Genomic DNA, 23,750 nt, shown 5'->3' on the forward strand with positions numbered 1-23,750 from the left:
ATTCGCAAAACAAATTCCTATTGGCCGACAAAAAACAGTTTCCTACTGTGTGTTCCGTTTGACCAATCACGTCAGCTTTTATAACGTGCGACACGAAAACAATAAAGCAGTCAAAATGGTGCTCGAAAGTACTATGGTTTGGTAAGTTTTCACTCAAATTTACTTGATTTTCCCTTATATTTTAGAATAGTGGTAAGGCAGGATGTGAAATAAATGGACTGCTTACGTATTATCAGATTCACACAATGTTTAACACAAAGGTTTGTGTTTTCTGCCTGTTCGAAAAGCTTGGGAATCGACGTGACTGTGCTATTTCGATGGATGATGATGTGTTGCCGTGAGACTGCCGGTTATGTCGATTTCCCTGTTGTGCCTATTCGTTGAGTCATGAGTTAAATATATAATATCAGTCTGTATGTCAGTCTGACATCGTTTTGTCGACATATATTATTAAAATTTATATGTTAACCTCATTGTTTGTATTGCCGAATTTAAAGTTTGATGACAATGAATGAAATAATTTTCTTTATTTTTTGTACAAATAACTCTGTAATATTGTATAATATTTATAGAAATATTAAAAGGCAGAGCTTAAAATAACATTATTACATCACTTTTAAACAACTTTAATTGTAGAAAACAAATAATATTTTTTTTTCAATAATTAACACACCTATGTGAGTACTAGTATACAATTCCAATAAAAATCACAGGTAAGACCAGACTTTTATTATCCCTTGTTTCGTGAACCTTATTCAGCGTAATTTCTCGCGCCCGCCAACTTGTAAGCCCAAAAAATTGCTAAAAAATATTATTTTTATCTTCATTTTTTTACTGCCCGTGGGAGTATCATGATCAAAGTACCAAAGTCTCGCGCAGATGAGAAACAAGGTTATATACATGGAATAAAAGTTTATTTCATTTCTTCTCTCCAATCAATGATCTCACTTACAATTCTTTGAGAATCACACAAATCTAAATCTAACGCCCTCCTCAAAAAAATTGCCTCATAAAAACTTGAGAAACAAGGAATAAAAAAAGTCTGGCCTAACATAGGAATGATAGTAGTACATATTCTGTAAGCAGACGTACCCCAGTTGTGCTATCATGCACTGCCCAAAAAAGGACAGCATATAAAATGTATGAAGTGATGTCACAAACAATATGAAGAATATATGTCTGCATAGATATAAAGCTTAGTATTTCATGGTCAGAACAACCTACCCTCATATATGTGGCCGTGGGAACAACTCTGTGCATCATCAGTGACACTGTAGTGGAAGTAACATAGATACAGATACAGATACATTGTTATCTGTGTAGTTTGTATAATGTATGTACCAGAAATAGAGAAGGTCTGTAACATACTGTAAAATACCGGTACTTTATTTTCGCTCAAGAAATGATTCATTCAAAATAAATATACCCTTTTTCCTATATTTTACATTCAACTTGTCAAAAATCAGTGAAAATAAATTCCATACACAACACCCAAACAGTCTTTCCAGTAAAAATTAATTCCAGCTAAAATAAATTATTTTACAGTAGGTTATGAAGTACAGCAGATTATGCTCTTTTAGTCTGTGTGACCAAATTCACTTGCTTAAGTTGGCTCTGTTCACAGTATGGAATTGCTGCTTCGTCTTTGCTTGCACAGTCAGCTAATCCTCTATATCCATATTTAGCCAGTAGAAAGGGGTCTGGCAACTGGCTGGAAGCTTCCTGGTCTAGCGTTATGGTTCATAACTACAAAAGAAGATCAGTGCTGTACTATAAAAAATACTTAATATTGGCAATCTGTTATGTAGATGTTATGTATTTTTTTTTTATAATTTGTTGGACCAGAAGTGGTACACTATAAAATAGTGTTCATGTATTATGATTGCACATAAAGTGTCTCCAGATTGTGTGTTTTACTGTCACCACCATATTGTTCAGAACACCAAAACAGCAATATTGCCAGCTAAGTTGCTGACTGCTTTGTTATACTTGTCTCAAGATCGTAACATGATTAGAACTGGTTAGTTCAAACCATTTTGATGAGGATATAATAAGCACCTGATACACCAGCAACTGTGTCCTGACATTTCATACTGTGTCACACATTTTGTTTGGATAGCTTTAACATTTAGTATATAGAAATTAATATGATTGAAAAAATTAAACTGAAAGGTAATTCCATAGTGATCTTACGTTTATGTCAGAGTCCTCCACTATTATATTTCCTGTTGAGATTGGCATGACCTAACTTGTTCTTATCGCATAATGATCTGCAGGCGCACTTTACAAACCATTCAGCATCTTAACTGGCAATGTTGCTCTTTTGGTGTTCGGATCATAATAGCGGTAAAAAATTACATTCAGAGAATAAACTGTAGCAGGTCACATGCTTGTAAGTATACAAGAGTAAACAATAACTTGTATGTCCTCTTGAAAACATTGTAATCCTGCAAATTGAAATCATGCCATACATTCTTTTCTTAATTCCAATCTCTAAACAGCATTCTGTAAGTTCCACTAGCAATTAAAGCATTTACAAAATACTTTTTTTGTAGAATATTATTTATGTTCAAAATGAACTTGCCCCCACTACGACTTACACAAAGCAAACTTGAACTAATTGGGATCAAACTTGCCAACAGTTTCAATTGTTAAATGTTTATAGTGGCATATATTTGTTTGGCATTAGTTTAATTTTCTAAGTGATGGTAGAACTATTTATTGCTACGTTCATGTTATGGGATCTTGGCACGTGCTGGAATTTGTAATCTTTTGTGTTTGCAGAGGGATTACAGCAGTTACGTTCACGTTAGTTGGGACCCACTTGCAACCCACTCGACTTGACTCGCCGTAATCATGCCCTGATTCTTTGATCTTTTATTTGACGCAAACATGAAAAAAAGTATGCACATGATGATAATAATAATTGCTCTATTGTAATTATATCCATTTGCTGTTATGGAACATATTTATTATGAGTCATCATGCACATGAACAGCAAAGAAGATTAAAAAAAAACAATATTTTCTACAATGTATCATCATCGCTATACAAATGACTAAACATATTTAACATATTTTGTGTGAATTGTTTTTGTTTTCTAGTGTTGACACAAGTGAATACATGCGCAATGGTGATTTTATTCCTACACGTTTTCAAGCACAGCAAGATGCTGTGAATTTAGTATGTCATTCGAAAACTAGAAGCAACCCAGAAAACACAGTAGGACTTCTTACCTTGGCTAAGTGAGTGTATTTTTATTATGAATATGCACATTATTATTGTTAGGATTGAAATTAAATGATTAAACTTGGATAGGTTGGAAAATGAAATGTACATTTGTCAACTCATCACAATGTACTTGTTCATAAAAAGTGAGACATTATTTCATTCCTGGTTCATCATATTCTATGCATGGTGAAGTTGTACTTTACAACATTTGCAACTTGGAATTCTTTAATTGATAAATAAATGTATTCTGTCCACCCGTCAATTTGTTACATTTTCTCATATGTTCTTGAACTTGGTATCAGCTAATGCATACATAAATATATGCTCCTAATTTTTAATTTTTGATGTGTGATCAGATTCAAAATGGCTGATTAGTGACCATATTTGACCAAAAAATGGCTAAAAACTTGTGTGTTGGAACTCAGAATTTTGGGGAGAAGGAACTGTGCTTGTTTTTGCCATATGCTCTTATCTAACTTTTTTTAATTTAGTTTTGCTTATATCCTTCCAGTGTCAAAGTATTAGCTACATTAACAACAGATGTTGGCAAACTTTTAGGTAGTTTGCATCAAATTCAACCAAAGGGAGACATCAGCTTTTCAACAGCTGTAAAAGTGGCTCATGTAAGTCTTTATTTTCACATTTCTGCTTCATACATCTATGGATATAGTACCAATAACTTCATACCCAAAACAAATCACAAATTGGAGGAAACATGTTGTACCGTACTTATCCGGGTAAGAGCCCATGCCTGGGCAAACGCCCACCCCCCACTTTTGACACAATAAAGGAGTTGAGGTCATATCCGGGCACACGCTCAGGGGGTCTTTTTCTACAAAAAAAAAACTATTTTCTATTCGTTGACTGTGGTTGTATTAACAGTTGACTTTCTTGAAGACTGTCGTGATACTTATAAAAAATGTTAATTGTGTAAAAAACAAGGGGTGAACGCAAAATAGCTGTGACAGCTTTCTGCCTTCAGGGCAGCGCATTCTGAATCATAACAGTCAGCAAGTCTATAAAAATATATATTAAAGCAGAAACGGTAGTTCTCTTTTTAAAATATGTCGTGGCCCTAAAAATGGCCGGTCGTTTGGTTTGTGCTTCCTTAGTAACTTAGAAACGATTCAGGCAAATCGTAAAAGGAGAGCCGCAATGAAACCAATGTTGCAATATTGTAGCAACCCGTAACTGGGAGAGTGGTTGAAATCGCGTTATTATGGCTTTATAAAATATTTTTTAGCAGCTTGCAAATCCATAACTGGGGTCAGCAATTTTGCAATGTCACGTCGACGACTGCCAACTTTTTTACCATCTTTCATCACCGTCATGAAAACATTCTTCTGTTGTTGGATGAAAAAAAACTTCCTATTTCAAGTCTACCGCGATATCCATATAGTGAGACATTCCAACCGCCGGAACTTGCTGAATGATAACTTTCACCGTGATTAATAAGCGTTGAGTCTGATAAAAAAGCAATGTCACGATTTGACCTTTATGATGAAATACTAGTAGTGATGTCATTATTAGCCAATCAGTAAAGCAGATGCATATAGGTCAAAGACGATTGCTAGACTGTAAACAAAAGCATCGTGTGCCATCGCAGCAGAGCGACCCCACTTTTCTTGTCTCTTTATTATGATTAGACATGAATGAAAAGTGCCAAGCTGACAGACTGTGAAATCCATGGATTAAAAGTGCTAAGTCCAAATTGTGTGGGACAATATCGACGAACTTCAGGAATAAGTTGCAGGGATTTTGTTCGACGGCTACAGTGACGCCGACTTGGACTTTGAGGGTTTTGAGTTTGACGAAGATGGCAATGAACGTACAAATAAAGATCTGAGAAGTTTTTTTCAAACAGCTATGAATTTTTATAATTTTTACTGTGTAAATTTGTAAATTATTATCGATCTTGTATGACGGTTGATGCGTAATTTGCCGAGACCGGAAATCATTTTATGCAGTTTAACCCCTGACAATTTAATTCATTTTGAGTTCAAGCGTGTTTGTCGGCGGGAAAATCCTAATTCAAATGATTCCTCACTGTCGATTTTTATTATTTCTGGTTTTTTGTCACATTATAAGCAATACATTATTTTTGTTCTACTTCTAGTGTTTCATATTGTTCATTTATTTCCGTTGCATGTTTTCATTTGCCGTTCAGTCGATCGAACTGCGTGTTGCCGATTTTCGCGAATTTTCGTTTTTGACTCCCATGTGCGAAGCACAAAATGGGAGTCTTTGCAGTTAGTGTGTCTGTATGTGTGTGTGTATGTGTGTATGTGTGTATGTGTGTATGTGTGTGTGTGTGTGTATGTGTGTCCGACTGTTCCACTGCTATCTCAAGAACCATACATCGGTTTTTGATGAAACTTGGTGCATAGATGCTCTGGGCCAATGCGCAGATTTGATTAGGTTTTGGTAAAAATCCATGCTCGTTAATTACCTAATTTGCATGATAATTAGCTAATTTTTAGCTGTTCTATGACTGTTCCACTGATATCTAAAGAACCACTCATTGGATTTTGATGAAACTTGGTACATAGATGCTCTGAACATATGCGCAGATTTGATTAATTTTTGGTAAAAATCTGTGCATATTAATTACCTAATTTGCATGATAATTATCTATTTTTTAGTGGTTCCATGACTGTTCCACTGATATCTAAACAACCACTCATTGGATTTTGATGAAACTTGGTACATAGATGCTCTGAACTAATGCTAGGTTTTGATTAGTTTTTGGTAATAATCCGTGGATACTAATTACCTAATTTGCATAATGATTAGTCAATTTTCGGTTTTTCCACTGATATCTCAAGTACTAATCATCACATTTCAATGAAACTTGGTACATAGATGTCATACGACACTGCACAGACCTGATAGTTTTTATGGTAATATCAGTACATATTAATTACCTAATTTGCATAATTAATTAATTTTCAGCATTTGATATAAGTAGTTAGCATTACATTTCAATGAAACTTGGTACTTACATACTCAAGGACTATGCAGAGATTGATTGTTTTCGATAAATATTTGTGCATATTAATCACCTAATTTGCATAATTAGTTAATTTTCAGCTTTTCCACGGGTATCTCAAGTACTAATCATCGCATTTCAATGAAACTTGGTACATAGATCCTTTAGGACTATGCAGAGACCTGATTAGTTTTAGGGTAAATAATTGTGCATATTAATTACCTAATTTGCATAATTAATTTTCAGCTTTTCTACTGATATCTAAAGTACTAATCATCACATTTCAATGAATCTAGAATTATGCAGACCCAATTAGTTTCCGGTAAATATTTGTGCATATTAATCACCTAATTTGCATAATTAACCAACTTTCACACTGATATCTCAGGTACTATACATCACATATCAATGAATGTACATGGATGCTGTAGGACAATAGACAGACCTGAATAATTGTGGGTTAAAATCTGTACATATTAATTACCTAATTTGCATAATTAACCAATTTTAAGCTTTCACACTGATATCTAAAGTATCGTAAAAACTCCAAAATTTCGACCGGTTTTAAATAATTGGTGTTAGAAATGTGACGTGTTTTTAGAGTCAAAATTAAGGTGCATTTTCGGACGGTCGAATTTTTCAGAATAGAAATCAGCAAAAAAAAATGGGGATGATAGACAGTGTGCTTCATTAGTTTTTAAAAAATGCAATGTCCGTCAATTGACGTAAACTTCCTCATGTTTCACGGTAAAAGCAAAGGTCGTGGCCGAGTTGTAACTCAAAATCTAAACAAAGTCATCAATCAGTGAGTATTATGACAAGCAAAACAAAACATCAAGACGCGGAGAAGAGGTCAAAACTAATAGGTCAAAAGACAAAGCTGTCTCGCACTACCTAGGAAAACTTGCGAATGTTCGAAGTACAGGTACCCATTGGACAAAAGATACATGGAAGTTTAGCAAACGATCTCCCCGACCCAGTGCAATGTATCCGGTTAGAATCAAAGCTCACGTGTCCCTTATTTGAGGGACCAAATTCTGCCGTAAATTCGCCCTTGGATTAAAAAATAAAATGGGATTTAAGAAAATAAAATGAGACTTTTAAGGTGTATTTTGGCGTCATTTTTCGGACATTTCAATCAATACTGCCGGCTAAAATAGAGTCTAAGTTTTACCGTAGTCATTGACGTCTGTCTATTCATGAGTACACGTGTATGATTTTTATCGTGACTAGTGTGAGCGGGTAAGCTTCCTTTCGAGAATGAGCTGTTATCACTGTGAACAATGTTAAATTATTCTTCAGATGACCAGTTTATTTTTTAAAAACAACTAATTTTTTTATTTAAAAAAAATCATGCCGTTTTCGCATCAAAATCCAAGCCAAAATATCGTACTACAACATCAATTTCTTCCGCATTGCGTTCAATAACATTAACATATTTAAATAAGCTATGGTAATTTGAACACGTTGGCATCATCCAGCTTTTTGATTGGTTAATTAGCTATTTGACCTATTTGACCTAAGAGAACATGGCGGATATCCTACAGCATCAAACGTTTATGCGAGACCGGAATCATTCGCTTACGATGAAACTAAGTTGACTTTTATTTGTATTTCATAACCATTCAACAAATTTATTTTGTGTACATTATTATAATCACTACTGAGTACAGTAATAATCAACAATTCAGAAACGCAGCATGCCGAGATTTTTGTGTTCGTTTTTATTTGAAACTTCGTTTATTTAGAATATATTTTCGTTACCAATAAAATAAAAATCTCTCAGTCAATCAGAAACCCGGATTCATGCCTTTGAGGAAGGTCCCGTTTGAACGCTCACATCGTTTTTTCTTTCGTTTGGGGGAAAACTAAAACTGGTCGCAATTTTCGAATAAGAATGAGTCGGCAATTTTTAGTGGAGTCGAAAATTTGGAGGTAAATAAAACACCGAAACCCGGCAAATAAATAGGCGATCGAATTTTTAGAGGGGTCGAAATTTTGGAGTTTTCACGGTACTAATTATTCCATTTCAATGAAACTTAGTACAAAGATGCTCTAGGACAATGTACAAACCTAATTAGTTTGGGGTAAAAATCTGTTCATATTAATTCCCTAATAAGCATAATAATTCATAATTTTTTGGTTCTAATCACATTTCAATTAAACTTGGAGACATAGATTTTCTGTTACATTGCGCAGACCTCATTAGTTTTACACTCAAATCTGGTCATATTAATTTTCTGATTTGCATAATTAGTTTTCAGCTAAGTAATTTCGAATTATATTTAATGTGTCTCCAATACTCTCAGCACATGGGAGTTCTTTCTAAGCTTTCTTTGATTTTTGCCGGGGTTCTCCTGGCAAACGCCCACCCCTTCTTTTTGGCAATTTTCCATGTTCAAGACCCTGGGCTTATACCCGGATAAATACGGTAAATGTAAAAAGGAATGTCAGTATGTTAGCGTTTCACATTTGATTTTCTTGATTCATTTCCCTACATAGATTGTCCTTGTTCCAAAATATTCAGATGGCCGTAATTAAAAATATTAATAAAGCCCAGGGCTTGATAATGTATTTCTACAGCCCGCAACAAGTACAATTGTCAATCGTCCAACTGAAGATTAACTGGCTTGTCTATATAATTTTTTTTAGGGGTGAGCGCTTACCCGAGCAAACCCCCTCACCATGTGACAGATTGAGGGGGATATTACGTCTTTGAGGGAAAATAAAATTACGAAATTAGTTGCGTGGTCACAACAAATTTGTACCTTTTATTACAATATTATTTACGTACCACCCGAATTTATGAGATTAAAAATATTAGTCTGTTGGAACAGTCAAAGTCAAAATTTTCATCATTATCACCACTGACGAATGTGTTCGATCGTATGCAAACTCTTGATGAAAAGCACTTTTCGCCATGATGTATTTGCATGATTTAAACTGCAAAAATGTCCTTTGACCTAATAGGTCAAGTCTGTTATTAACCAATCAGAGTGCTGTATTGTACCAATGCAATTCTTCTGTACAACACATTGCTATAAAAATATTTACCAACAATTCTATCAGTATCTTAATATATCAAATGTTGATATGACTCAGTGAATTGATGGTAACAACATAATGTATGTATTCAGTGTTCTCCCCAGGATTATTTTTAACAGTTTTGATAATTTACATAACAATTGAATTAGCATAATAAATTTAAGTTTTAATTACCATATCCAGTGTTCTCCCCAGCATTCAATTTGTGTGCGGGGCCGCCACGCTGCTTTTCCTGCCCACCACGGTGATTAGTAAGACCGCCACAGTGCTTTTTTCATTGTTCATCCTGTGAACTGTATTACGAAATATAGAAAGAAATACGTAGCTATCAGGGATCTTGCCACGCTTCCGACCAGGACTATTGTCCGACGTACCGACCGACACCCATCCTGCCAGTCGTGGATTATAATTTGTAAACAATAGACGTAGTCGCACGATGTGGTAGTGGCTTATAAACAATACAAGTTAATTTTGTAAAATTAGCACCTCTTTGTTCGTAAGTAAATACTTTAACGTGATTGGGTAAAATACATTTGAACATTTGAACTTTTATCATCGCGAATCATGTAAAAACTCTTCTTTCAAGACTTCTTTTACCTTTTAAAAATTGCTTATCACCTATTTCGAAAACCATCATGCAGTTTTCATCTGAAATCCATACCAACACATCGTGCTACGACATCGCTTTACTTCCGCAAGGTAATTTTTATGATCACTACCATTCGGAAAACTTCGGGTTCTGCCGGCATTACCATGCGGTATTCTGATTGGTTAATGGCGTTTTTAACCCATCGGGTCAAAGGACACATGCCGGTCAACTAATACGTCACAATTATCATGGCGGTCTTTGTTTTTCACCGAACATTTTTTCATGGCATGACTGAGTATGAGGAATTATTGGTATAACCGGTGTATAACATCGCGAAGTAAGTTAAGTCACATCGTAACTTTGATGATCGTTTGGAAATTTTATTTGTTCGTTCATTACTGTAAATGTAAACGTTGTAGAAGCTGATGGTACGAATAATGAACAATTTTTTTGAAGGAGAATGTTTTTGTAGTAAATAAGATCATGGAAGTCGAGAACATATTCTTGGCTGAAACGTTTCAAATGCGTTTCATTTAGCCTTTTACAATTTATTTGTTTGTTTGTTTTTAATAGTCTGCAGCATTTCCATTTCGATTTGACAATTTTTCATTTTTAAATTCAAACTCTTCTAAATTGTGAAACGTAATATTTTGACTCCAATAGAAAAAATATTTGCACTGTGACTGAGCTCATTAATATCCCAAAAGAATAGTGTTTATAACACTGTATGAAACAAATAAATATGTGCCACATTGTTTTTGAAAATGTATGTTGTTTGTTATGTGGATGTAAATGTGCTTTGGTCAATCTCTATTATTATGTAAATGATATGCAAATCACATGCAAATTAGTCCGCCACAGTGGTTTAAATTTCTGGGGAGAACACTGATATCTATTGTTATGCTAACCAGAGACCAGGGTATGAATTTACATCACATTTATGTAATATAGACAATCGTAATGAAGTTTCAGGTTAATTTTTATTATTTATTCATGGTTATCATCATCATAAATATAAATTAACAAAATAAAATTATAAATTTATGTTTAAAAACAAATTCATTAAATCAATAGCTTTTTCGATAGTCTGTTTATTTAATCAAGGACATTACGTGTCCATACGTCCAAATTATTGTGTGCTTGAATACTGTTATTCACTGTGAATTATTCACTGGGTTTTTATTTCTCTATTTTCGCTGACAAATAAAATCTGCTAAATTAAATCTACGTGAACATATAAAATAACAATAAAACAAATTGTTTCCTTGCGAATTTATGAAATTAAAACACAGTGAATATGCTCAAAACATCAAAATAGTGAAATTAATTAAATTTCGTAAAACTACATACCCTGGGGTACCTAAAAAAAATAAATAAAAGCATTGCGGTTTAACTTTTAAGTCTGGACTTTGAGCCCTTGATAGTACGTGTTCCAGCCCTTACACACGCCAGCGATGGAAATTTGTTTAGTTGCTATCAAATTATCGTTTGATAAAAATACCTCATTTGTGAGACGTGCTTTTGATACAAACCGAAGATCATGATCAACCAGACACAAAACTACCGCCATTTGTCTTCCTTGTCCTCATTCGGTAAAAAACAAAAAACTTGCATATTTATTAGTTATTTAATGAGTGCATATTTTGTTTAAAAATATCAAACAAGAATAAACATTGAGTAAAATAGATTTCAAATGCTTCTTTTTATTTGAGAAAGATGGAAACCACGCAAAAACGAACAGGGAACATTACAACAAGTTCTTCAGTACCGCAAAAACAAAAATGTCTGACGCTAATTACTTATTCATCCTTGCAAAACAATGGCCCACATAAGACAAATCGTTTATTGAAACAGATCAGAAATGGCCCAGCTGGAGGAAAACCGTATCAGGGAAAGAAAGAACAGTATCAGTCCCGATACTCTTAGAAGGCCTGGGGAGAACACTGGTATTCCATATTCATTCTGAATAAATGTACCAGTACTCATGATTTTTTGAGTACAAGTGTACGAGACTAAGGATAGATATTATAGTTCCGTAGTTGTCATGTGTACACATGTTTTTCACCTCGCACGGGATTTGTATAACGAGATTCAACCACTCTTGTGTATTCTGTCATTTTATATATGACTTTACGTTTGGATTCCAGTTAGCTTTGAAACATCGACAAGGAAGAAATCACAGAATGAGAATAGTTATATTTGTTGGAAGCCCAATTGAAGAAGAAGATAAAGACCTGGTAAAACTTTCAAAGAAACTAAAGAAAGAGAAAGTCAATGTGGATGTTGTTAATTTTGGTGAAGATGTAAGTCACATGCATGTTGCACATTTTAAACAAAATTGTATGCAACATTTGAAGATTTCTTTCTCGCTCTTTCAAATTTTTTTTGCACAATTTATTCTGTAAGGGTTCTCTGGTCCCTCTATTTATGGTCTAAACCTTCAGAATTTAAGCAGTGGTTAACAATTGTATGCATTGAACATCATGAGAGGTGATTCAAAACCGGTATAACTCAAATGCTGTTCTATTTTTTTAGCATTACATTTTTATTTCACCATTTTCAAGTTACTTTATAATTCTGTATCATGTGTAATTTGTACCTTTATTTGTTTTTGTTCTCTCTATTGTTTGTATATCAGGTATTTAGTGTATGGAAAGGTGTCTAAAATAATATTTAAGCAAATAGCCAGTATAATAATTATTGAAATTTAAGAAATTGTTTATGACTTTTCATTCCAATAATGGATTATGGGAGGAATAATTCTTTCACACACAGTATTTGGAAAAGTAGAGAGCTAATGATCTATTAAGGACAAGAGTAGAAAGCTTATTAGGAAACCCTTTCTAATGGACTGATATTCATATCTTGGTATTGTCATTCGTAGGCAGCAAATACAAGTAAACTTGAAACATTTGTGAATACAATTAATGGTAAAGAAGGCACCGGTTCCCATTTAGTGACAGTACCTCCTGGTCCTATACTATCTGATGCATTGGTGAGCTCAGCTGTGATTGTTGGTGAAGATGGTGCCAGTGGTGTTGTGGCTGGACCTGCTGGGGTTTCTAATGAATTTGAATTTGGATTTGATCCAGCTTCAGATCCAGAATTAGCTATGGTAAGCTGCTGTTAAAGTATGTCAAGATATTTACTTTTACTGTACAACTATTTTGATTTATTCTACAAATAAAAACATTACATTTACATAGAAATAATACAATACCAGTCAGCCAATTTTGTCTGTTATACCCATATAAGTGTTTATTAATGTTGAGTGTTCTGCATATTCATCTGTTTTCAACTCTGATATTTAGGATTTAAAACTGTAGCCACTATGACCATGTTGTAGTTTCTTGTTGACAAGGTAGCTACTGTACCTGATATCTTGTAGATGAATGCACACTGCATATTATGTGTTTAGATATACCGGTAGTCAGAAATAGAAGGCATATTTAAATTTGTATTATATGCTAAATTATTTTATTTAACATTTGTGGTAAAATGAGAAATGTGTAGTAAAATAATCAGTAGTTATGATATTTAAGACTTTTATGTATATTTGAACAACCTGAAATTCCATCATGCAGCTCAGTTTTGAATCCTACTTTGAAAGACACTCAATGTAACTAACCTAGGAAGTATGAAATGTTCCATGTACAGGACCACAAATACAAAGCTGGTGTATACATCTCAAACAAATTCTATTGAATTGAAAATTCTGCATCAAAGGCAGCAAGCACAAAATACATCCGATAATACTACTTTACGGTGCATTCTAAGAATTGAGCATAAAATCTTATATGACTTTGATTTTCTACAGGCATTGCGTATATCAATGGAGGAACAAAGACAAAGACAAGATGAAGATACTCGTAAAGTTCCTGAGTCTGCTGAGCCCTCTACTGAAGAACAGAAACCAGTTAAGGCACCAGGTATGTATTTATAGTATTGTATTCCTTTATGCCTTCCCTCTCACATTAAGAATATGAACATCCATGGTATTTTGCTGTACAGTGAAACATATATTGACTGTTGAAAATTGTATGGGCCATAGAGAACACTTGTTTATGATTGTGGTGATTGAAAAACTTCATCTAGATTTGGTAAATGATGATTTTTGTGACCGTTTTGGAGAGTAAATCTTCTGAGACTATTTGCCCTCCTAATGTTGGTCAAATGATCACTTGGACTCGCAAACACCTATATTCCACAGTGAGTAATAAATATCACCATGGCAGCACAGTCAATACAAGAGGCCACAGTTAGGTTATTCTATATTTGAACAGTTTTACAGGATGTTATGCAAATTTAAAAATGTAACAAAACTATATACAAGACACAACATCAGTGTTGTGGTCAAAGGTCATCATTTATTGTTGACACATCACTAAAAAAAATGTACCGAACTAGAAAAAGTACAGATAGTAGGGTGGGTATATACCAAAAGTTGACAACAGTAGTAAGCCTTGTTCCATACAACCAACCATCCTTGATTTAGGCAGATTTAAATTATAATGATTAAATGCATTATTGCATGCTTTATATCAAAAATAAATATATCCAACTATATAGAACAGAACATGGCTACAATGCCAACATAAACTCAACACTGGTAAATGGATACTTACTATAACTCTGTTAGAAAAGTATGAATATGAAATTGTCTTACCAAGTTGTCTAATAATACTAGCATATCTGTAATTTCAATTCTACCATTAATGCATGACATGGAGGAAGAGAAATGTATCTAAACTTTCTTGTGCCATTGGTAATATGTGATTGTCTCTCTTATCTTATTGTAGGTGATAGTGAGGAAGCATTATTAGAACAAGCTATTGCCATGTCGATGCAGCAACCACCATCAGAGGTTGCAGAAAGTGTTCCAGAAACCCCAGCACCAGACTTTTCATCGATGTCAGAGGAAGAACAAATTGCATATGCCATGCAGATGTCTTTACAACACCAAATGAGTGGTAAGAATTACCTAGTTGTAGCATTAAATCCAAAATTATTGACTTATTTGGACTACACATTTACAATTATCTTCATGTCAAGTACGCCTTGCTAGGTTCATATTCTCAGGACGGACATCCAGGCATTTTCACTGTCTGGCAACCATCATGGTGAAAACAAAGGCTGAAAACTGTACTTTGTGAAAGTTGTTGAGACTCCCCTGAACAGGGTAACAAGATAACCCCTACATATGCAATATGTATATATATTTGGTAGCTCAGGATTATTGCAAAGTTGAGTTTGTGATGTTTCCTTGACTTTAGCTGTTTTCATCGGCTCATTGACCAGCGTTAGCCCAGCCTCCTAGAATAATTACTAACCTCTTATTTTATTATTTATACCGTAGATATGTCTGATTTAGCCAATCCATTGAGTGCTGATTCACCTATGGATACATCAGAAGCAACTGAGGTAAATAAATTACTTTTATTCCCATGTTAAACAAGATCTCCTTATGTTAGCATACATAAACAGACATAGTGCTAATAACTACCAATTGGACATTTCATTAGTTCAAATATAGTTGTGAAAATTGTTCTACTGATTATCTCCGAACCTCGCATCAGATTTCAATGTAACTTGCTACATTGGTAAACCAAGAGCATTCAAAAGAATCTATCTATCTATAGTACTGTTGGATAATAGTGTAAACTTAATACTTGTATTATATAGTGAGTTATATTTGTTCACATACAAGTACTCAATAAAATATACAGTATAATACTGTTAGATAATGCTAATATTGTAAACTCGATACTCATCAAATATGATACAGTGAGTCGTATTGAATCACACGAAAGTACTGAGTAAAATTTCAATTCTCATCAAATGTGATACAGTGAGTCATACTGAGTCACACAGGAGCACTGAGTTGAATACTGATTCTCATCAAATGTGATACAGGTAATTTACTTATAGGCAAATATGTACTTTTATTACCTTGCCCGTACCATCAAAGATGGAAGGGAAAGGTATATTAAGGGAAAGATTTTGTCCGGCGTTGTCGTCGTCGTCGTTGTTGTCGTCGTTAATAATTGTTATTGTGTGCATGATAACTTTACTAATTCTATTCCAAACTTCATCAAACTTGGTCACCTTGTTCATCAGTATAAAGTCTTCCCTGAGTTTGAACAACAGATGTCCTATATGAAAATATCATGTAAAAATTGAGAAAAACTGATAAAATATTTCGACTGTTTCTACTTGACTGATCACTGGTGATACACATCAAAGATCACTGATCTCAGTGGAAATATGCATTGTTGTATGTGTTCAATGAAGCAAATGATTTATCTTGTAATAATATCCTTGGTAATGTATCTCAGAATCCCTTACTGGGTTTCAAAACCAACTCATGGAGAGATTGCACAGTCTGATACACATTTGCAAACCTACCAATAAATCTTTACAGAAAACAAGATGTCAGAAAATCAATATAAGCACTGCTATGAACTGGGTGCCAAACTTTGATCAAGATCTGAAGCTAATAGAAAATCTGTTTAGTTCAAAGTTATCAAATCAAAAACAATACATAAAAAATACATAAAAAGCAAAACATTTCATCCACATTTTAAAAAGAAAATTGTTCTAAAATATATGTATTATGTATTTGACAAACAGTTCATTCGACAAATGAAAACTCACAGGAATATGTTTCAGCTATTAGAACAGAATGATAGAGTTTTTATAATACTAGTTTAAAAACTCACTTCAAACAAAGATTGCAGTGTTTGAAGATGTAGGTTCTCAGGAGGCAACAGTACTGTTGACTTCTCCCTCCACTGGACACCAACTAACTATTTAAAGCAGAGCTTGCAACATGATAGCTATTCATAAAGGGTGTTTTTTTTTTTTACTTTTCATATAATACAGTAGTCACACAATGAGGCAGTTCATATTTGTCTCAGTGAATCATTAATTTTTGACAGACACCTGTACAAAATACTTGGACAAAAGCCAGCTAAGATTTTCTGTTATCTTGCATGTTTTATGAATCTATTCACGTCTAAATGCAGCACTTTTTTTTTGCAATGATGCATTTGTTTTTATACTAAAATATCTGAATTACTTTGAATAAAGCTGGAAATTATGTCCCTTAAAATAATTAAACAAATAAGGCACCAATGTTTTTGTAAGATATTTACATCTTTAAAGGACATTCGGTAGACTGATTCCCCACTGTTAGTTCAACCCCAAAACTTTATTGTATTCAAAATTAATTATGACAATGTATATTTATATTGAAACAAACTATGTTAAACGGAATTATATTATATAACAAAGGGCAAGGTCACCAGAGTTCAACTATGTTTTATTAACTAGTTGACCACATTCTAGTTCTAGTGTTTTGAATTACAACAAATGCAGATTCTGTGTGTCCTGGACTGGAATTAGACTAGCTCAAAGCTATTTTCTTGTTCAGATTACAATCTATTGTATAATCTCCAATGTAGGCAACATTTTTCGAACATTTCAATCTTTCCTGACTCCGAAATTAAAGTCTAATTTTAAGTTTTCCCGTAGTCATTGACGTCTATTCAAGAGTATGATGTGGCATTCTTCTGTTTTGTGTTTAAGTGTTTGTCGTTGATATCTCAAGAACCACATAATGTAGTTGCTCTGAAAAATCAACAGACCTGCTTTGTTTGGGTTGAAATCCAAGCACTTACAAAATTATATAATAGTTTTTGTTAATATTGCACTGTTTCACATACTGAATATACAGTAACATAGAATTGTGTAGCCTTGTGAGACAGCAGCTTGATCGCTCACCAAAACAATGCTGGGATAAGATTCCATGTAGTCCACAACAACATAAGAAATTCTTGATACTTTACTAAACGTAACTGAAGTATCCAGTTTTCTTAAAAAAACACCACCATGCCAATATAAATAGCTTGATATTTGTTTTCAGTGTACAGTAATTTATGCTGGCGTGTGTAATGTAAATTACATAGAAACTATACTGGATATTATCGTACTGGACCGCGTTAGCGCCCAGGGGCCTCAACTCCGAAAATCATGATTTTTTAGGGGTGGGCGCTTACCCGAGCACCCCCCTCAAAAAGAGTGCAAATGAAAATTTTGATTCATCATGTGACAGATTGCGTCAATGAGGGAAAATCAAATTACGAAATTAGTTGCGTCGTCATTGATTTTCCCAATGAAAAAACAGAAATGATCCCACAAAATATGCACATTTTATCACAATATTAATTACGTACCACCATAATTCACGAAATTAAAAACATTAGAGTATGTTGGAACACAGGGGCCTCAACTCCAAAAATCGTGATTTTTTAGGGGTGGGCGCTTACCCGAGCACCCCCCTCAAAAAGAGTGAAAATGAAAATTTTGATTCATCATGTGACAGATTATGTCAATGAGGGAAAATCAAATTACGAAATTAGTTGCGTCGTTATTGATTTTCACAATGAAGAAACAGAAATGATAACAAAAAAATATGCACATTTTATCACAATATTAATTACGTACCACCAGAATTTACGATATTAAAAACATTAGAGTCTGTTGGAACACAGTCTTAGTTATTATCTCCACTGGCGAAGGTGTTGGATCGTATGCAAACTCTCGATGAAAATCACTTTCCACCATGATTCCTTTGACATAATGGGTCAAGTTGGTTATTAACCAATCAGAATGCTGTATTGTACCAACGCAATTCTTCGTAAATTCCCGAAGACTTTCCAGTAAAGCAATGCGGAAGTGAATTATCGATGTCAAAGTACGATCTGTTGGAATTGATTTCAGCGAACGACATTGTTTTTCCAAATAACTAATAACTAGCCATTTTTGAGAGGTAAACTGAATATGGCATGAAATATTTACTGCATTTTACTTGTATTAACAGGTCATTGTCAAAGCGTAGTTTACGCACGGTTATTGTGGTCTACGCACCACAACATATTCACAGGGGTCGATATCCACGCTGTATCATAGAAAAAAAATTACCAAGATTCGTTATGCAAGACCAAGTTTTAAATTAGTTGCATTTTGAAGGGCTGGGGCGCTTTGCCGAATGTGACCCCAAAAATAAAAATTGCGCAAAAGTAGGGGGTTGGATGCTTGCCTGGGCATGGGCGCTAACATGGTCGAGTACGGTATATTCATTTACTGATTTGGTAAAATAAAATGTTCCAAACTTAATTCAGAAAAGTATACTGAAACAATTTTTTTTCTAAAACTTCATTTGTGTTGTCATAGTAATCCTTGAATAACAGAGGGTTGCAATCATGCTGCCATTGGGTGTTACATTTAGTGGATTGCATCTACGTGATCTGAATTAATTAGTTTTTTGTCACGTTTTGTGTCATTTTAAAGACAGACATCTATTGATCAGTGCAAATGGATGTGAAAGTAAATACGACAGGCAAATTGTGTAGTTTAATACTGATTGCATTTGTTCCTCATTCTTTTGTGTAAGATGATGCAATTGTCCATTTTCTGAAAATGCAATTTATTCCACATCTGCCACTCAGACAATACATTGACACAAGTGCATTAGAGGGTCGTCGTGTTCCTAATAAGTCTACTGACATGTATGATGGTTTGTTTCTTAGCAACCAGATCCCGATGATGACTACAGTGAAGTGATGTCAGATCCAGCGTTTTTACAAAGTGTTTTAGAAAATCTTCCCGGTGTGGATCCTTCTAGTGAAGCTATTAGAAACGCCATGGGTACTTTAACGCAACAACAGAAATCTGATGATAAGGAAAAGAAAAAAGAAGACAAAGATAAGAAATAACCATCAACTGGCATATTAATTTACTAAAGTATCAATTTAGTGCAGTTGGAATCAAAAATAAATATTAGAACACTTATTTGATACAATATAGTGCATTCATAATAGTGATGTAAAAATGCTTTAATGAAGATAGTTGAATAAATAGAGATGTGGCTTTGTAATGAAATGTGTCTTTATGTCAATAAATTTCTCGACAAATCAATGTCTGTGGCCGGTGTCTAATGTGTGACTCAAATGTGACCTGCTTTCAAATGTATGGTTTCTGATATGTACCTGCTTTCATATGTATGGTTTCTGATGTGTACCTGTTTTCAAATGTATGGTTTCCGATGTGTACCTGTTTTTAAATGTATGGTTTCTGATGTGTACCTGTTTTCAAATGTATGGTTTCTGATGTGTACCTGTTTTCAAATGTATGGTTTCTGATATGTACCTGTTTTCAAATGTATGGTTTCTGATGTGTACCTGTTTTCAAATGTATGGTTTCTGATATGTACCTGTTTTCAAATGTATGGTTTCTGATGTGTACCTGTTTTCAAATGTATGGTTTCTGATGTGTACCTGTTTTCAAATGTATGGTTTCTGATGTGTATCTGTTTTCAAATGTATGGTTTCTGATGTGTATCTGGTTTCAAATGTGTGGTTTCTGATGTGTACCCATTTTCAAATGTATGGTTTCTGATTTCTGATGTGTACCTGTTTTCAAATGTATGGTTTCTGATGTGTACCTGTTTTCAAATGTATGGTTTCTGATGTGTATCTGGTTTCAAATGTGTGGTTTCTGATGTGTACCTGTTTTCAAATGTATGGTTTCTGATATGTACCTGTTTTCAAATGTATGGTTTCTGATGTGTACCTGTTTTTAGTCCCCGTTCGGACGTAGTCCGAAAACGGGGACTTATGGTTTGCCCTGTGTGCGTCCGTGCGTCCGTGCGTCCGTGATCACCTGTATCTCGAACATGCATGGACCGATTAAGTTCAAACTTCACTCATACATCACACATTATATGGGACATATGCACATGCATTTTTTTCATGATCCGATTAACGATAACCGAATAGCGGCCATTTTAAGGCCGAAAATGCATCAAAATCGCACATTTTCACCATTCCGGACCCGGATCTCAGTTATGCATGGACGGATTTTGTTCAAATTTGGTACATACATTAAACATAATAGGACCTTGATGCACGTCATTTTTTTTTTTGGATCGGGTTCGAAATGGCCGACTGGCGGCCATTTTGTTTTAAAGAATTCAGTTCTGGATCCGTATCTGAGACATGCTTGGATTGATCGAGTTCAAACTTCACACACACAAGGTACATCGTGTCACAAATATGTATGTGCATTTGTTTCATGATCTCATTAACGATAGCCAAATGGCGGCCGCTTTAAGGCCGAAAATGCATTGAAATCGCACATTTTCACCATTCCGGACCCGGATCTCAGTTATGCATGGACGGATTTCATTCAAATTTGGTACATACATTAAACATAATAGGACCTTGATGCACGTCATTTTTTTTTCCGGATCAAGTTCGAAATGGCCGACTGGCGGCCATTTTGTTTTAAAGAATTCAGTTCTGGATCCGTATCCGAGATATGTCTGGATTGATCAAGTTCAAACTTCACACATACAAGGTACATCATGTCACGAATATGTATGTGCATTTGTTTCATGATCCGCTTAACAATAGCTGAATGATGGCCATTTTAAGGCCGAAAATGCATCAAAATCACGTATTTTCACAATTCTGGAACCGGATCTCAGTCATGCATGGATGGATTTTGTTCATATTTAGTGCATATATTAAACATAATATAAGCTTGATGCACTCCAATTTTTCTTCGGATCAAGTTCAAAATGGCCGACCGGCGGCCATTTTGTTTTAAAGAATTTAGTTTTCGATCCATATCCCGGACATGCCTGGACAGATCAAGTTCAAACTTAACATACACATCATACATTATATCATACATAAGCCTGTGCATTTGGGCCAGTCCTTTTAAGGTCAAAAATTCACCAAAATTGCACATTTTCACCATATTGGAACTGAATCTTAGTCATGCATGGGCAAATTTAGTTTAAATTTTTTTTTGAATTGTGTTGAAAATGGCTGACTAGTGGCTATTTTGTTTTACTGAATGCAGTTCAACATCCACATTGTTGCATATAAGCTAATCAAGTTCAAACTTCATACACACATCATACATCATGGTATACATAATGGGACCTTGCAGCACATCATTTATTTTGCAGATCTTCATCAAGTTTTTCAGATGAAATTTTGACTTTTAACGAATGTTGTATCATGGAGCTTTTCTCTGAGTGCAATCAAAGCATGTTGTATTTTCAAGGTCTGATTCAATATGTGTGACTCATTTTAGTTTTGTTTACTATTGCATAACAAAGATATGTCATGTAAGGCAGGAATGACAGAACTCACTTCAGTATGTGTCATGCCTGTCATGAGTGTCATTCAAAATAAATAATGAATAATAAAGAATATTATGAGTGAAGTGGAGAAAGAATCACACAACTGATTCCAGTATGTATAATTGCCTGCATGTGATATCATGAGTAACAGAATAAATGTATAAATGTCATGTACAGAATAAAGGAAAAAATGACACATCTAACTCCAGTTTGTATCATGCCTGTTATGAGTGCCAGTCAATCAAGAAGATGTGAATATCATGAGCGAAGTAAAGGAAGAATCACACAATTTACTTCAGTATAATGCCTGTCATACGAGTGTCAGACAGAATAAATAATGAAAATATAACTGTCATGTACAGAGTGAATGAAGCAATTGTGAAAACTGAATCTAAATAAATGCCATCCATGTGATTTATGTGCATCAGTAAAGGTTGAAAGAATGTACTGAAGTATATATATAACATGCACATGTTGGTTGAATTTTGAAATACATTAGTTCCAGTGTTAGCCGTAATTTTTTAGGTTGACATTTAATTGTTTTTAATTTTTGATTGAATTATGTTGGTTTATAAGTAATAGATAAAGTACAACCTGTGATCTCGCGTATTTTTAGTCCCCGTTCGGACGTAGTCCGAAAACGGGGACTTATGGTTTGCCCTGTGTGCGTCCGTCCGTCCGTGCGTCCGTGATCACCTGTATCTCGAACATGCATGGACCGATTAAGTTCAAACTTCACTCATACATCACACATTATATGGGACATATGCACATGCATTTTTTTCATGATACGATTAACGATAGCCGAATAGCAGCCATTTTAAGGCCGAAAATGCATCAAAATCGCACATTTTCACCATTCCGGACCCGGATCTCAGTTATGCATGGACAGATTTTGTTTAAATTTGGTACATACATTAAACATAATAGGACCTTGATGCACGTCTTTTTTTTTTTTGGATCGGGTTCGAAATAGCCGACTGGCGGCCATTTTGTTTTAAAGAATTCAGTTCTGGATCCGTATCTGAGACATGCTTGGATTGATCGAGTTCAAACTTCACACACACAAGGTACATCATGTCACAAATATGTATGTGCATTTGTTTCATGATCTCATTAACGATAGCCAAATGGCGGCCGCTTTAAGGTCGAAAATGCATTGAAATCGCACATTTTCACCATTCCGGACCCGGATCTCAGTTATGCATGGACGGATTTCATTCAAATTTGGTACATACATTAAACATAATAGGACCTTGATGCACGTCATTTTTTTTTTCGGATCAAGTTCGAAATGGCCGACTGGCGGCCATTTTGTTTTAAAGAATTCAGTTCTGGATCCGTATCCGAGACATGTCTGGATTGATCAAGTTCAAACTTCACACACACAAGGTACATCATGTCACAAATATGTATGTGCATTTGTTTCATGATCTCATTAACGATAGCCAAATGGCGGCCACTTTAAGGCCGAAAATGCATTGAAATCGCACATTTTCACCATTCCGGACACGGATCTCAGTTATGCATGGATGGATTTCATTCAAATTTGGTACATACATTAAACATAATAGGACCTTGATGCACGTCATTTTTTTTTCCGGATCAAGTTCGAAATAGCCGACTGGCGGCCATTTTGTTTTAAAGAATTCAGTTCTGGATCCGTATCCGAGACATGCTTG

At 34.6% G+C, this 23,750-nt stretch overlaps 1 protein-coding gene and 1 long non-coding RNA gene across 2 annotated transcripts; one reads left to right on the forward strand and one right to left on the reverse strand.

Moving 5' to 3' along the window:
• The first annotated feature begins 2 nt into the window (after nt 1–2).
• Nucleotides 3–19,832, forward strand: LOC100367415 (26S proteasome non-ATPase regulatory subunit 4-like). Its single transcript, XM_085504179.1, has 9 exons — nt 3–141; nt 3,105–3,245; nt 3,743–3,854; nt 12,002–12,157; nt 12,739–12,969; nt 13,672–13,783; nt 14,654–14,824; nt 15,211–15,275; nt 19,445–19,832. The coding sequence occupies exons 1-9, from the start codon at nt 116–118 to the stop codon at nt 19,628–19,630; spliced, it is 1,200 nt and encodes a 399-aa protein (XP_085360305.1). The 5' UTR covers nt 3–115; the 3' UTR covers nt 19,631–19,832.
• Nucleotides 1,366–2,334, reverse strand: LOC144353405 (uncharacterized). The gene is made up of 2 exons (XR_013420798.1): nt 2,194–2,334; nt 1,366–1,746 (listed from the first exon to the last, which is right to left on the reverse strand). It is a non-coding gene; the product is annotated as an uncharacterized LOC144353405 (long non-coding RNA).
• Nucleotides 19,833–23,750: the final 3,918 nt, after the last annotated feature.

The sequence above is a fragment of the Saccoglossus kowalevskii genome, chromosome 10 (assembly GCF_978046115.1).
Source record: "Saccoglossus kowalevskii chromosome 10, keSacKowa6.1, whole genome shotgun sequence".
NCBI classification, from domain to species: domain Eukaryota; kingdom Metazoa; phylum Hemichordata; class Enteropneusta; family Harrimaniidae; genus Saccoglossus; species Saccoglossus kowalevskii.